The 16,819-nt window shown below is 34.9% G+C and overlaps 1 protein-coding gene across 4 annotated transcripts in view; it reads right to left on the bottom strand.

Moving 5' to 3' along the window:
• LOC114333243 (plexin-A4) overlaps positions 1–16,819 on the bottom strand; it is a 933,823-nt gene that overhangs the window by 82,812 nt on the left and 834,192 nt on the right. For all 4 annotated transcript variants that reach the window (XM_050663388.1, XM_050663391.1, XM_050663390.1 and 1 more), the window contains one exon: positions 5,955–6,301. In XM_050663388.1, coding sequence (XP_050519345.1) covers positions 5,955–6,301 — 347 coding nt within the window. The remainder of the gene's footprint in view (positions 1–5,954; positions 6,302–16,819) is intronic.

Genomic DNA, 16,819 nt, shown 5'->3' with positions numbered 1-16,819 from the left:
AAAAGAGGGTAAAGGTGGTTTTTGCATGTTATTACAAGTTTTAATTGTAGATAGCTCACTCAATTTTTGCAGTAAAAAAATTTTTGCAACCAGGTTCTTGGGAATTAAATCATCTACTATTTCATATTAATTTAACCATTTTTTCGTATCTCTGATGCTAATCTTTCTATTCTGAAGAAAATGCCATTTTTTTTTCCAAAATATAAAAATTCGTTATTCGCTTTAACTCCAGTTTTTTACAAACTAATCATTCTAAGCCTGTCAAACTTCTAGAACCTATTAATAATACATAAATAAAGAAGACCAAATGAGGTCAATGACTAATTTTAATTAGGGTGGTGATTAGGGGGTCGCTTCCGATCACTTTTTCGCTGAAAAAAATAGGGACTGACATTCTTTTCATTATAAGTCATTTAATTTTTGAGTTAGAGACTTTTTTTATTTCTGGAGATAGATATTTTTAAATACTTTAAATTAGTTTCAACAAGTTATCCTCGAAAAATGCATAGTTTTTCCGTCTTTTGACTTTGAAACTACAATATATAGCATTTGATAAAAAAGAGCTAACATAATAAAAAAGTATAACTGGATTACTATTGGTCTTAAAAAAATAAGAAAAAACGGTTTTGTTTATTTTTCAAAAGGTACATTTTTGTTAAGTAAAGTTGTTTTGATAAAACGAAAACTTTTGGAGTTATTAGCAGAAAACTAATTAAAAACATTGATCTTTTCTATATAAAACTAACACTTTCGATAGCGAATAAATCGAAAACTGTTAATTTTATCAAAAAAATGTATAGAACGTTTTTTGCTTGGAATGAATGTTTTTACCAACTTTTGCGGTCAAAATATAATAAAAAATGTCCCATTTGTAAAACCACCCCCATTGTCAAAGCGCCTTTTGGCATGATATAGATTTTGATCCTTGGACTATCCACTACTTATTCTCAAATTTTCAAGCAAATCGATCCATTCTGTAAAAATTGCGAGGTTTTGTCCTATTCTAAGGTTCATTACTTGGACTATCATTTTCTGTAATCCTGCGATTGTGTTAACCCATTTTAGATACAATTATTTCTTCTAAGTGATCTGCTATTTAATATGTTTGTTCGACCAGATTGTATTGCTGACAGTTGTAGTTTTGACACCAATTGCATCTTCTGCGACAGATTTTATACTGTTCACCATGTTCTCGTAGATTCCTTAGACAGATTTTTGATCTATCTTTATTGCATCAAAACATAGACCATAAATAAGCTTAGAGTGGTACAATTTTGTGTGGGACGTGAAATGACGAGAGTAAGAAAGTGCATTATCCGTTCCAGACAATGGCCACTACCAAGGCAATACGAACTTTGATGTTGCTCCAAACGACTTACTCAGGTTTGGAAGCCAGGAAATTCTTCTTCCTGACCTCTCTTGTCCTGGAAAATATCCTGGAGTAACCCATATTTTCCTTCGTTTCGCATAAAGTGCGCAAAATATTGCAGTTTTCGACATTTTACTGTTATTAGCAGGTCAAATCGACAACTCGTTCTTCTGAGTAGCTGAGTACTTCTTTATTGGTAACTCTCGAGGTCCATGGAATTTTGAGAATTCGTCGGTATACCCACATCTAGAATGCCAGTATTATTTTCTCTATGGTTTCCAAAATAGTCCACGCTTCGACTTCATATAATAATAATAGAACAGAGTAAATATAACATGAGACTACACGTCTTCTCACCTCCAAACTTAGATCTTTGCTACATAGTAAATTCCTAAATGTTATGTTTATATGGGATTAGCCATAGTTGGGTTGTAATGACAATTGCATATTTTACCTAAAAATACTTAACGTCTCGATTTTCACTCCAGAAATCATTATCAAAATAAATGAAGAACAATAATTTGTTTATAAGGTGTGTGCAACCGTCAACTGTTGTTATTATTGAGGTTATGTCATATCCCAGTTAACAAATATTGTACTTTGCCTGTGATGGTTCTAGGCAATAGCCAGCTACGGCTGAAAAGATATGAGGGTGGATGTTTTTATCATTTGTGATACATCAAAGTCTGATAATTCTGTGTATTTGTGCAATAATTCTGTGTGTTATGTGAGTATATGTTTGGGAGTGTTCGTAATGAGTGTTTGGGGTAAAAAAGTTGTAAGTTAAGTTTTATGTATCGTGTATTGCATCAGTGGCGGTTCGTACCACTTTAAGAAGGTAGTGCCAGAACTCGGGCAGTCGCCAAAATTTTTAGTGGCGGATTCACGATATTGTCAAAAAAAGGTATACTGACAACAAAAACTAAAAAAAAATATGCGCGGATACTTTTATCTTATGTATCTTAAGTTTATTGATCTGAGATGCCAAGCAATTGTCCAACATTGATCAAAACAGTTCCGTAAATTAATTAATAATAAAAACCTCTTAACCTACTACCAGCATTTAATGCCGATAGTGATAGTGCTTGAAAATTGTTATTACGATTTAGTCTCTATTTACCAATTTATAAAAATAATACTATTTCATTATTCACACACATGCACAAATTTTTGTAATGTCACTTTTAAAGTTTACGATATATGAAGTTCATTCTCCTATTTTTTCGTTGCAAAGACTTTATAATTAAAATTATCAATACAATTTACAAAATGCTTTTCTGCAGATAGCATACCTAAAGCACTATGTTTTAACATCGAAAAACAGCGTTCTGCTTCAGATTGGTAACTAAATTACTTAAAAGTTTAATAGTTTCTTCAAATGTGTTTTTAAACCTTCCCACTACAATAAAACCGATAGCGAAACAGCCCCAGAGGTAGTACTTAATTCGTCTCGCTAATACAGTACCTACTTCTAATTCAGTTTTAAACCGAGGCGAGTTTTGCTTAAAAATTAAAATTGTCTCCATGTTTCATTAAGAAATTATTCGAAAAACTGATGCTTATAAGCAGAAAACTTCTCCGACATAAATAAATTAGAAGCAACTAAATGTCCGGAGAAGGTAGACCTTTGAAAGATCTGGTACTTTGAATAATATGAACCTTTAAGTCGTTGTCTAATTCGGCGCTAAAATTGACCAGCTCCTTAAATATGCCTCTATTTTCTGAATTTTCTTTTTCGTCGTGACCTCTAAAGCTAACTCGAAAGCTCCACAACACCTTATAACATTTGTAGTTTTTTTTTTCTAGCGAAAAACCACCAAAAAATTTTTTTAAGATACTAATCTTCATTGTCAATTAATAAATTAAACTTAAGAAATAATCAAAATATTATCAAAATACTCACGATCATGATACAGTAAAAGTTTAATTATAAATACAAAAACTTTTTAACAGAAAATATACATAATAAAAGCGACAAACCAGTTCGTAAAGAAACTCAAAATAAATAGACCTGGCATCATACCCTCGTGCCTGGCGCAGAGATTCTAATTTTAAGGTATACTAATAGTCCAATATAGCTCTTTCTGTCACTTACATAGATTGCTTGTAAAATCTTTCTCTCTTTAGTCTTGCCAGTACTGACTTCGGCACGAAGGAGATTCTCCTGTCGAATACTCTCCGCTGTCGGCAGGGATTGTATTACGCCCATAGTTGCCATATTTTATATAATTTAAGAAGATCAAAAGAAATACACACAAAAAAATTAACAGGAATTAAAAAGTTTTGAAGATAAAAAATATGTTTCTGCATAGTTAGCAAGGTAGTGCCATGGCTCTATGGCACTACCTCACGGGCCGCCACTGTATTGCATATGTGTAGTGTATAATCGAGATATTATGTGCTTCACGTTTCCCTATCCTCCATTATTGGTATGTTTTTGTTGTTCACCTCTTCTTTAAGTCTGCTGCATTCTGTTGACTGCTGCATCTTTCCACTGGGACCTACGTTCATTGTCCCAGGCATGTTTGCATAACTCTGATTTATCCGAATCCCCGTTTTTGATGTATGTTTTGTGTTCGTTAATCCTGACGCTTAGTGGTCTTGCAATTTCTCCCACGTAAAAATTGTGGCATTCAAATCATCTTGTACAAACAGTTCTTCTACCTCTTCTAGACCTCTACTGTGTGTTGTTCGGTTTGGTTTTGGACAGGACATATCTGAGTGTCCGAGTGTGTTGGTTGTTTTAAATTTTGTTGTTATGTTGTACTTCTTCCCTATCCTTTTTAATTTTTCTGATAAACCCTTTACATAATATGCTAATGTTGTCAACCTGGAGTCCCTTTTTTTGGTGTAGCTGGATTGCTTGTGTTGTTTTGTTGTTTTCTTTCTTCTATCTTGTGTAATTCCTTGTTTATAAATGACAATGGATAGTCAAATGTTTTAACAAAAAAACAATTGAGCTTTTCAGGGTATGAACCATCTTTTCGTGATTGCACATGTAGAAAGCTTTGGGTAGTCCAGAAAACAAATATACACATCCCAAACAAACAAATCAAGCAAAAATACCATCGAATGAATCACTACGCTGAAGTGAAACTGGGTAGAGCAGTTTGAGGGCGCACAAGATGAACGGTTGATTAGAAAAAAAAATCGAAATAGGGATCCAGACTTTATCAAAGAATTCTATGACGACAATCGAAAAGATAGAAAGAAAACTTAAAACTTGAGGAAAGGTGGTTACAACCAGCCACCAATAAAGAAAATTGGATAAGATTAAGAAAGATAATATATAACCTGTAAGTATATGACTACTATGGCGAAGTTATATAACCAAGATAATTAAGGAAATTTTAAATAAATTAAACGTTTTTTACAAATTAATATAATTCAGGACGTAGGTATATACACTTCTCTAAGAAATTAACGCACCATCACCTTAAAAATGGGTAATTTTTGATTTCTCGAATTTCGAATACCTATTGTCCGATTTAAGTGATTTTTTTAATATGTTATAGCCTTATTCTTTAACAATCTCGCTGTAATAATATTGTTGCTTGATAGGTAAATTCCCATTGTATACCGGGTGTACCAACTACCAATAAAACTGTGATTTTTCTCTAAGTTTGTATCACACTGTGGAATATTCTGGCATTTATAAAATACTGAAATTAACACCTAACTATAGCACTATGTTTTCTTAATATTCTATTTTTGAATTCATTCGCTTATGTTGGATAATAACAAAGTTTAACAACTAGCCATGTTTTTCATCAATACCGGGTGTTTTTAATTAAGTATGGAAAACTTTAAAGGGTAATTCTGCATGAAAGAATAATGACAGTTTGCTTCATAAACGTATGTCCGCAAATGCTTCGTTTCCGAGATAGGGGGTGTTGAAATTTTTCTTACAAACTGACGATTTATTTGTTGCTCTAAAACCGGTTGAGATGTGCAAATGAAATTTGGTGGGTTTAAGAGGTAGTTATGTCGCATTTTTGACATACAATTAAGGAGTTAATATCCCCCATTGGCGCGCCTACTGGTAATATTCCCCAATGGTACACCAGGTATACAATGACAATTTAACTATCTAGCAACAAAATTATTACAGCGATATTGTTAAAGAATAAGGCTATAGCATATTAAAAAAACTCACTTAAATCGGACAACAGGCGGACAACCACCATTTTTAAGGTGGTGGTGCGTTAATTTCTTGGAGAAGTGTAGTTATCTAGAGTAGAAACAAAAAATACTGTATGCGATAGAAAATCTATTGAAAAATCATTATTTATGAAAAAAATATGCAAATTCAACAAAGTAAGCTCAAAATGGTTTGCTATAACCCTATGTGTTATAGCAAACGTTTTTATAGAAGCCTATGTTAGCGTTTTTATTGAAAATTATACCTACCCAACTTAAAAATATTTTTTTTTTAAAAGGCTTGCATGTGATGGCGTAAACGTTAAACTAAAGAATTTATAATTTTTAAGTTGTGGTTAATCCTCAGATAAAGATACTAAAACAAGATGCCACAAAAAAGCTATAACAAAAGACTTTATGCATGATCAATATATGAAAAACTTACCTGACAAACAATCTGTTTTGTCTTGATATAAAGATGATCATATGGTTGACAATTTATTCCAGCAATGCTAATTCCTGAATAAATATCTTGAAAATTTTTACCCAGATTTATACCTTGGATTGTAATATTTGTCCCTCCTTCCCACGGTCCCAATTCTGGACTAAACGAAGTTACTTCAGGATTGGGGCAAGTTTGGCTTCTATTCAACCAAACCGCCGAACCTTTCTCGCATTGGTCTTTCACTTCACACCTGTCCGAACTCTGGCACCAACCACAGTCGTATTTTTCAGCTAAGGCTAAGCATATTCCACAGTTGTCAGCCATATCACGACAACGGTATATCACAACTAAAAATAAAATTTGTTTCTTTAATTTGATTCTATAATAATATAATTGTATTTGATTGGAAGCGAAAATACAAACTTCATAGACTACGAGAAAGCATTTGACAATCTTAATTATGATATCATGATGGAACTACTACATAAGGCCAACATTAACCAGGAGATCAGAATTATTCAAAATCTATACTGGAACTAAGTGTCAAAGATAAGGATTGATCAAGACCTGTATATAGACCAAGAGGCAGCGCTGAAAAATCTCTTTGAATTTACTAAAGCTAGATTTTTCACAGTTGATTACTGTGAGTGTGTAGAGAAACATACTGCGGTCGGTCAAGCGAAACGTAGAACAGGGGTTACTGAGAGGGTATCAAAGTTGCTTTCCTACGAAGGTAATTATTTCCATTTACTAAGACTGAAAATCAGTGAACACATTCTAAATTAAATATAAATAAAAGTTATTATAGTCGGTCAGCTGTATGACGGGACAGAGCCGGTCGATCGGCCCCAATAGTCGATTGAGGAAATGAAGCATTTTGGCTAGCAATTTTTTCGTCCAGCATGGATTTACTTGAAATTTTCACAGAAGGTAGGGAATAGTCCAAGGATCATTTTATGTATCATGCCGCTATCATATTCTAAAACCTTGGGGGTGTTTGCCACCCCGTCTCGGGGGTGGGAATTTTTTATTACATTTTAACCATGTAATTCGATGGAAAAGTGATTCTAAGAAAAAACTGTTCAATACATTTTCTTCGTAGAACTAATATTTTTCGAGTTATTCGCGCTTGAAAATAACAGTTTTTCGACGAAAAAATCGACTTTTTTAGAGGGTTTTTTGAGAATACCTCGAAAAATATGCATTTAATAAAAAAAACTGTTAATATCGAAATTGTATCTTTTAGTAACACAAACCAAATTATTTTCCTACAATATCTTTAAGACCAATACAAACCGAGATACGGCATGTTAAAGGTTAGCTTTTTTCGTCAAATGCATAATTTGAAATATTCAAAGCCAAATAATGGGAAAAATTTGCATTTTCGAGGAAAACTTAAATAAACTTTTTTCAAGTATATAATTAGACCTTTCAAAAAAATAATAAAAAGTTTCTAGCATGAAAATTAAGCGACTTATAATCAAAAAGATGTCGGTACATGCTTTTCTCTACGAAAAAATCAGTGAAAACAACCCCCTAACTACCTTCCTAATTCAAAATTGGTCTTCACCTTTCTGTGGTTCCTTTTATATTTATATTATCAATACACTCAAGAAGTTTAACCTATTGTAGCGTGATTAGTGTAATTACTTCTAATTACAATAAAACTAGCGGTTCGTAATTTATATACGACTTTATTTATATAAGTTACAGACGAATTTATCTTATACACTAAACTTATTCACAAAATATGCCCGTATTTATACCCAGTTGTTATTCTGGAACAATCGACTCCCATCTCGAGCTATCGGCTTGTTCCGCCTACGTGACGTACCTTCCAGAATTCTCCGGCGAGGCCTAGCACATCCGATTACGTCATTCTCGAGGTGTTTACTGTTATACGGGGATCGGCCAAGATTTCTCTTCCGCTACACTGCTCCCCTCTTAAGATCTGAGCGTCTCGATCAGCAACTCTAAATGAAGGCCCACGATGGCGGAATCTACACGACTCTCCAGCTCTGCATACACCCTTCAAGAAGAAATAACAGTCTACTGTCTTTGAAGGGTACGACATCTTCGGGTTCATGCAACACACAGTGATTTGTACACCAGTTCCTCTGAAGACCACTTCAAGCATGCTTCTCACAATCTTCCAATCCAGATTTTCTACTGCATGGCCTATTTTTGGTAAAGCCAAATTTTTGATGTCATAATTACACACGATTTTCTTCAAATTAGTTAGAGCACGCCATATGTTCTCGTAGCTTGGCGTGTCCGTATAAGACTTTCTGGTCACCATATACAGCAAAGATCGAGGACCATCTTCCAATCGCAGTACTCTTCCAATTTTAGGCTGCTGATTTCTTAACTCGTCCAGGCGGCCGAACTTTCTATTGAATACGGACGATATTCCTTTAGTCATCTCGAGGTCTTGGGCAACACAGTGGGCCAGAGAGACGTTTTCTGGAACACCAAACAGATCTTGCTGAACTTCTGTGGTCACGCCGAATCTAGCACTCTTTCTCGCTGCGTAATTTGACATAAATTGATTAAAACTTGGCTGTGCGACATCTTTCATCTCCTGTTGGAGGACTCGTGCTTCTTCTGTTTCATTTGAGCCAGCATATGGTGCAAGACGATTTATGTGAATAACTTTTGGTTTACCGTTTGGCAACTTCTTAATTCTATATATTACGTCATTTATTTTCTTCTTAACTTCATATGGACCTTCCCATTGTCTTTGCAGTTTAGGACATAAGCCTCGACGACGTTGCGGATTATAAAGCCAGACAAGATCACCTACTTCGAAGCTTTCATTCTTGCATCGAGAATCATATTGATCTTTCATTCTGTCACTGGCTATCTGGATGTGTTGTCGGGCAAGTTCATGAATGTTGTTCATTCGTAATTTCAGGCGGTCAACGTAGTCTTCGCCTGCAACATGTTCCTCGGAAGGTCCGCAGCCAAACTCTAGGTCGCAGGGCAACCGAACTTCACGACCCAACATCAAGCAGGTTGGTGTTTGACCTGTAGTTTCATTTACGGCCGAGCGGTAGGCCATCAGGAATAAATGAATGTGTTGGTCCCAATCTCGCTGATGTTCAGATACAACTTTGGACAAGTGTTTACCCATCGTTCGGTTCATCCTCTCGACCATCCCATCTGATTGAGGATGCAGGGGTGTTGTTCTGGTCTTATTGGCACCAATCAATTTACAAACGTTTTGGAAAAGAGCTGACTCAAAGTTTCGCCCTTGGTCGGAGTGGATCTCCAAGGGAACACCAAATCGGCTATAGGATTCTTTAACAAGTACCTCTGCAACGGTAGCAGCTTCTTGATTTGGTAATGCATAGGCCTCAGTCCATTTTGTAAAATAATCCATGGCTACCAGGATGTATTTATTTCCAGCATCGGTTTCTGGAAATGGACCTGCAATGTCGATAGCTACTCTTTCCATAGGACTTCCAACATTGTACTGTCTCATGGGTGCTCTCTTTTTACCAACCGGACCATTACCGGATGCACACAGTTCACATTTTCGGCACCATCTTCTTACATCATCTTTACAGTTCACCCAATAGAACCGTTCTCGAACCTTTTGCAGAGTCTTCGTAATACCAAAGTGTCCACCTGATGTACCGTCATGCAACTGACGCAATACTTCTGACACTTTACTTTTAGGTACAATCAACTGAAGCTTAGATTCTGTACCATCATCGTTCTCAAAGGTTCTGTACAGAAGATCATCTTTTAGTATCAGGCAATTCCATTGGCTCCAGTAGGCCTTGACTTCCGGACTACATGCACTAATGTTTTGCCAACTAGGTCTCTCACCTCGACGCATCCAATCCAATACTCTTTTTATACATGGATCGTCTTCTTGGGCTTCTTGTAACTGTTGTGGCTGCCATTGCTCATTAACGACGGTAGTTCGTCTCACAGGGCAAAGCTGTTCATCTACTTTAAGCAGGTGATTACAACTTTCACTGCATGGCCGTATCGAGGAAGCATCTGTATTTGAACCAACTCTTCCAGCCCTCTTCATGCGTCTCTTCGGCATCGTGTCACGAATCACCCTCCGTACCATTTCCACCAAACGTTCATCTTTTCTCTTATCACCTTTTTCCACGGTTATTACTCGATTGTTTCGTGAAGCTTGGCTAGCTGCTTCGTGTTCCAAGGCAATAGCAAGTGCTTCATCTAAAACTTTCGGTCTTGCTAGTCGTAAAGCTTTCTGTAGTTCATTATCTTTCAGCCCATTGACGAAGGTATCTACTGCAATTTCTTCTAAAACGCTGTCTGGCACCTCTGGATAAGCCAACCGCACCACACGAGCCACATCTGCTTCAAATTCTTGCAGATTCTCGACTTCTACTTCGCAGTTGTGCTTTGTATACTTGTTGTAGATGGGCATCTCCATAGCGTTTTTCTAGACGAGTGAACAAGGTCTGGTAACATTTTTCTTGACCCTTAGGAATTGATCTTAATATATCTGCAGCATCACCTCGCAAAGCAGCAGTCAAGGAAACAGCCTTTTCTTGTTCGGTCCAATGGTTGGCGGTCGCAATAGCTTCGAATTGTCTAAGGTATATGGACCAAGAGGACTTCCCATCGAATGGTGGTAATTTAAATCTCATATGATGCGATGTTTCCTCTCTCGGTGTTTCATCCTTCACTACAAGATCTAAAGCTACTGCATTAACTGATGGTTGTACTTTTGTATCAGTTATCATGCTCTCTAGTTGTTTGATCTTCTCTTCTAGCATTTCTTTATTGTCGTCTACACTTTTCTGTATCTTATCGAATGTTCTGGAAACTTCTTCAAATTTCTCGTCGGTCTGTTTACAAACGTCTTTTATTACTTGAGAAACACTTTCAAATTTCTCATCGCTTTTTCTACAAGTTTCATCGATCTTTTGAGAAATGGTTTCGAATTTCTCATTGTTTTTTTTACTAACTTCTTCAAGTTTCTCGTCGCTTTTTCTAGAAGTTTCATCGATCTTTTGAGAAACACTTTCAAATTTCTCGTTGTTCTGTCTAGAAGTTTCATCGATCTTTTGAGAAACACTTTCAAATTTCTCGTTGCTTAACTTAGAAGTATCATCAATCGTTTCAGAAACAGTTTTTAATTTCGATAAGATTGCTTGTTCTGCTGACTGGAAGTGGAACGTCTCTGGATCATCTCCGTTCTTCGTTAGGACTTCCTCGAGTCGTGCTTGTAGGACTATCTTGAGCCCACTGCTGTCCAGATCCCGTTCCTCTAGCTGTTCACGGAGCTGTTTTACTGTAAGTTCTCGTAGCAACATCTTTGGTCGGCACACACGTACTTTCCAAAATGTCTTTTAAAAGTCTTTCCGAATACCGAACAATCAACGCACTTTAACTATTCCCGACGAATAAAGTCCAAAAGTCTTTTAAAGTCTTTCCGAATACCGAACAATTAACGCACTCCGGTTATTCCCGACGAATAAAGTTCAAAAGTCTTTTAAAGTCTCTCTGTAATTCACTTATTTATATCGCACTAAGTTTACCGAACACCGACACCATCTATAGCGTGATTAGTGTAATTACTTCTAATTACAATAAAACTAGCGGTTTGTAATTTATATACGACTTTATTTATATAAGTTACAGACGAATTTATCTTATACACTAAACTTATTCACAAAATATGCCCGTATTTATACCCAGTTGTTATTCTGGAACAATCGACTCCCATCTCGAGCTATCGGCTTGTTCCGCCTACGTGACGTACCTTCCAGAATTCTCCGGCGAGGCCTAGCACATCCGATTACGTCATTCTCGAGGTGTTTACTGTTATACGGGGATCGGCCAAGATTTCTCTTCCGCTACACTATTTAAATGCCTAATTTTTGAAAAATCGGAGTTTAAAGAAAAATTGATTTTTTGCAATTTGGTATTTTTCACCTTTTACTTCAAAATATCTTCGAAAATACTGAAGATACGAAAAAAATTATAAACTACTTAATTTGTAGCTATTTTAATGACTAAAATTACCCTTTGCATAGATTTTCATAACAGTGAATAGTTAGCCAGATATTTTCATAAAATAACTGTTTAAAACCTCTATTTACCAGCAAACACCCCCCTTATTCGAGCCCTTTAAACCCGCCCCAATTAAAACTAAGGGATCTTACGGAATTTAATTTACACATTCTTATAGCTCTTTAAAAATCCTACAAAATCATTTTTGAAGAAACTTTTTATCGCCAAAAATATTTCGAATATTTTTCGAGGTATTCTCAAAAAACCCTCTAAAAAAGTCGATTTTTTCGTCTAAAAACTGTTATTTTCAAGCGCGAATAACTCGAAAAATATTAGTTTTACGAAGAAAATGTAAAAAACATTTTTTTCTTAGAAACACTTTTTCTATCGAATTACATGGTTAAAATGTAATAACAAATTTCCACCCCCGAGATGGGGTGGCAACCACCCCCAAGGTTTTAGCGTATTATAGCGGCATGATATAGAAAATGATCCTTGGACTATTCCCTACCTTCTGTGAAAATTTCAAGTAAATCCATGTTGGACGAAAAAATTGCGAGCCAAAATGCTTCATTTCATCAATCGACTATTGGGGCCGACCGAACGGCTCTGTCCCGTCATACAGCTGACCGACTATAATAACTTTTATTTATATTTAATTTAGAATGTGTGTACTGATTTTCAGCCTTAGTAAATGGAAATAATTACCTTTGTAGGAATGCAACTTTGATACCCTCTCAGTACCCCTGTTCTACGTTTCGCTTGACCGACCGCAGTATGTTTCTCTACACACCCACAGTAATTAACTGTGAAAAATCTAGTTTTAGTAAATTCAAAGAGATTTTTCAGCGCTGCCTCTCCGTCTAATACGGATGAATTTGAAATCCGGAAGGGTGTCCGCCAAGACTGCACCCTCTCTCCGATGCTTTTTAATTTATATGTAGAAAATATATTCGCGGAAGCATTAGAAGGCACGAAATTAGGCATTAAGGTGAACGGCATACCAATTAGCAACCTACGCTATGCGGACGACACAGTGATTATAACAGAAAACTTGGAAGATCAGCAGTTATTATTAGACAGGGTGAATAGCATAGGTAAAAAACTATGACTTCAAGATCAACATTTTGAAAACTAAATATATGGTCATTAGCAGAAACCCTCTAGAAGACCCGATGGTATGCATAGGTGACGATCGTATAAAATACGTGAAAACTTTTAAATACCTTGGCACCACAATCAATGACCAATGAGATCCACAACATGAAATAAAAACCCGAATACAAATGGCAAGACAAGCTTTTATGAAATTCAGACCGCCCCTATGTAATCAAAGCCTAAATTTCGAAATACGCTACAGAATGGTCAAGTGCTAAATTTGGTCCAGCTTGCTTTATGGCATGGAAACGTGGACTTTGAAAAGAACATCAATCAACAAACTTGAAGCTTTGAAATGTGGTCATTGAGAAGAATGATGCGCATACCGTGGGTGGATAGAGTTCGAAACGATGACGTACTTATGAGGGCCGGCGTGAAAAGAGAACTCTTTGGATTAATTAAGAAACGTAAGATTAGTTACCTTGGGCACATATTAAGAGGAGCTAAATATATGAAATATCACAGTTAATCCTACAAGGGAAGATCGAAGGTAGGAGAGGAGTCGGCCGCAAACAACTATCCTGGTTAAGGAACATTAAGGAATAGGCAGGAATACACAACACAGGCGACCTGTATCACGCCGCCAAGAACAGAACTTTAGTAAGGAGATAGTCGCCAATGCACTTTGGTGTATGGCATGTTAAGAAGAAGGAAACGAAAAAAAAGTGGAATGTTCCAAAAACTATGTATCCTCGTTGTATGTTGGGTAAATAGTGAGAGGTAAAAATATAGAAGTAAATAAAAATATCTATATTCTAGTATGAAGATATTTCTAAGGCAATGACAGAAAGCTCATTTCAAAATAATCATTGAAGATTTTAACGCCAAAGTAGGGAAGCAAACCAACCAACAACACCGGCAACATACCAAATAGAGGAATATACAGTATGTCCCTGTAAGTTGTATCCATATGGAAAACTTTTGTATTATTAATTTTACGAAAAAAAGTTATTCTTTATAAAAAGTTCTGCATGGTCCAAAACCCAAGATTCAACCATCAGATATCAAATTTTATGAATGTTATACAAGGTATGTCAAAAAGTTTGAATTTCACTCAAGAGTAAAGTAGCTTTATTTTTCACAATATTGAAAGTTGCTATTATGAACAGTTGTTTGGAATTAAAAACTATATTCTAATATACAATTACATCCTTCTAATTGAAAAAAAAATTTTTTTTTGAAAAAGTATGGATAACAACATTATTTTCAGTTATTTCAGTTCTGATAACTCTTTTATTATTAATTTTACAAAAAAAAGTGATTCTTAATAAAAAGTTCTGGATGGTCTAAAACCTAAAATACAACCATTTTATATCAAATTTTATCAATTTTATACGAGGTATGTCAAAAAAGATAAATTTAGACCTTTATAGTTCAGAATATTTCAATTAGAAGAATGTAATTACCTACTGAAACATATAGACTAAAAGCCGCTATAGGTGAAATTTCTTAATCGTTTTAGGCACGATGGGACCCTATAACTTAAATAGTAGAACCTAAAAGAAAAGGTTTGAACACTGTGCCATCACTTTTCAGTGGCACATGCGTCGACAGTGGCGCATCAAACTTTCCACTTATGGACGGGATAAATAAATTTAAAGGTACCCTCCCTTAATAACAGAATTCAATTTTTTTTATTTTTTTAAGTTCTATGTGATTAACACATAAGATTCAGCGTAATTTTAACCCACCACCCCCTTTCCCCTGCCCCCACCATCAAAAACTTCATTTTTCGTTTTTATTTTTTTTGCTGGGATGTCATCAATTTTAAGATTTCAAAAAATTCACACGCATAGTTGAGGCTTTTATAAAACATATCTATTTTTTACAGACCCGTAGGTAGAGTGTACATAACCTCAAAAAATTTAAAAAAAAATTTTTTTTGAAAAAAGCGTATAACTTTTTTTGGGGAATAGCTGCAGGTCTAATTTTTTCTTAATCTTGTGTGTTTTATCAAACACTACATTTCTAATTTTTTTTTAGATTTTTCCGTAATGCTCGCCACCTTCAAGAATCCGAAAAACTGCTTTTTGGGGGGTTTTGGGGGATTTTCCCTATTTTATAGACTTCATAATATATCAAATCAATTTCGATTTTATAGGATATATGTAACTTAAAGTAAGTGAGTCCTTTAGAATATTTAAAAGTGGGAAACACGTTCAAACCCCCCAAAACCCCCTAAAAAAAACAGTTTTTTGGATTTTTGAAGGTGACCAGCGTTACAGAAAAATCTGAAAAAATTTAAAAATATAGTGTTTGATAAAATACACAAGACTAAGAAAAAATTAGATCTGTAGCTATCCCCAAAAAAAGTTATATATTTTTTTCAAAAAAAAATTTTTTTTTAATTTTTTGAGGTTATGTAAACATAACCTACAGGTCTATAAAAAATAGACGTGTTTTATAAAAGCCTTAACTATGCGTGTGAATTTTTTGAAATTTTAAAATTGATTGCATCCCACCAAAAAAAAATAAAATCGAAAAATAAAGTTTTTGGTGGGGGTTGCAGGGGGAAGGGGGTGGTGTGTTAAAATTACGATGAATCTTATTTCTTAATCACATAGAACTTAAATAAATGAAAAAAATTGAATCCTGGTAGTGAGGGAAGGTATTTTTTAATTTATGTATCCCGTCCATAAGTGGAAAGTTTGATGCACCACTGTCGACGCTTGTGCCACTGAAAAGTGACGGCACAGTGTTCAAACCTTTTCTTTTAGGTTCTACTATTTAAGTTATAGGGTCCCGTCGTGCCTAAAATGATTAAGAAATTTCACCTATAGCGGCTCTTAGTCTAATAGTTTTTAATTCTAAATAACTTTTCATAATAACAATTTTCGATATTGTGAAAAATAAATGTATTTTACTTTTGAGCGAAATTCATATTTTTTGACATACCTTGTATAAAATTGATAAAATTTGACATAAGATGGTTGTATTTCAGGTTTTAGACCATGCAGAACTTTTTATTAAGAATCCCTTTTTTGTAAAATTAATAAGAAAAGATTTATCTGAATTGAAATAACTGAATATAATGTTAGTTATCCATAATTTTTCAAAAAAAAATTTTCAATTAGAAGGATGTAATTGCATACTATAATATAGTTTTTAATTCCAAACAACTTTTCATAATAGCAATTTTCAATATTGTGAAAAATAAAGCTACTTTACTCTTGAGCGAAATTCAAACTTTTTGACATACCTCGTATAATATTCAAAAAATTTGATATTTGATGGTTAAATCTTAGGTTTCGGACCATGCAGAGCTTTTTATGAAGAATATGGTCTATGGAAGAATGGTCTAGCCAGGAATTACGAATGAAAGAGAAGAATGGTTACTAACATTCACACAGGAGCAAAACCAATTTTGTATGAACATATTTTTTAGTAAACCAGATCATAGAAGGTGGACCTTGATAAGCCCAGACGGGAAAACCAAAAAGGAAATTATTTACATATTAGCCAAACAGACATACCTATAGGATCAGATGTATCGGTACTCAATAGATTCAGTCTGGAAAGTGACTACAGATAATAAGAGCAAAAATAGTAATCAATAAAAAATTAGAAGGAATAAACAAACTAATTTTGCAAGCAAGAACCATAACTACTAAATAGCATTCACCGACGACGTCGTCATATTGGCCGAAAATGAGAAACAATTACAAAGAAATATACAACTATGGAATGAAGTATGTTCTAAA

The sequence above is a fragment of the Diabrotica virgifera genome, chromosome 10, assembly GCF_917563875.1.
Source record: "Diabrotica virgifera virgifera chromosome 10, PGI_DIABVI_V3a".
Lineage (NCBI taxonomy): Eukaryota > Metazoa > Arthropoda > Insecta > Coleoptera > Chrysomelidae > Diabrotica > Diabrotica virgifera.
This window is presented reverse-complemented; position numbering and strand designations above follow the sequence as displayed.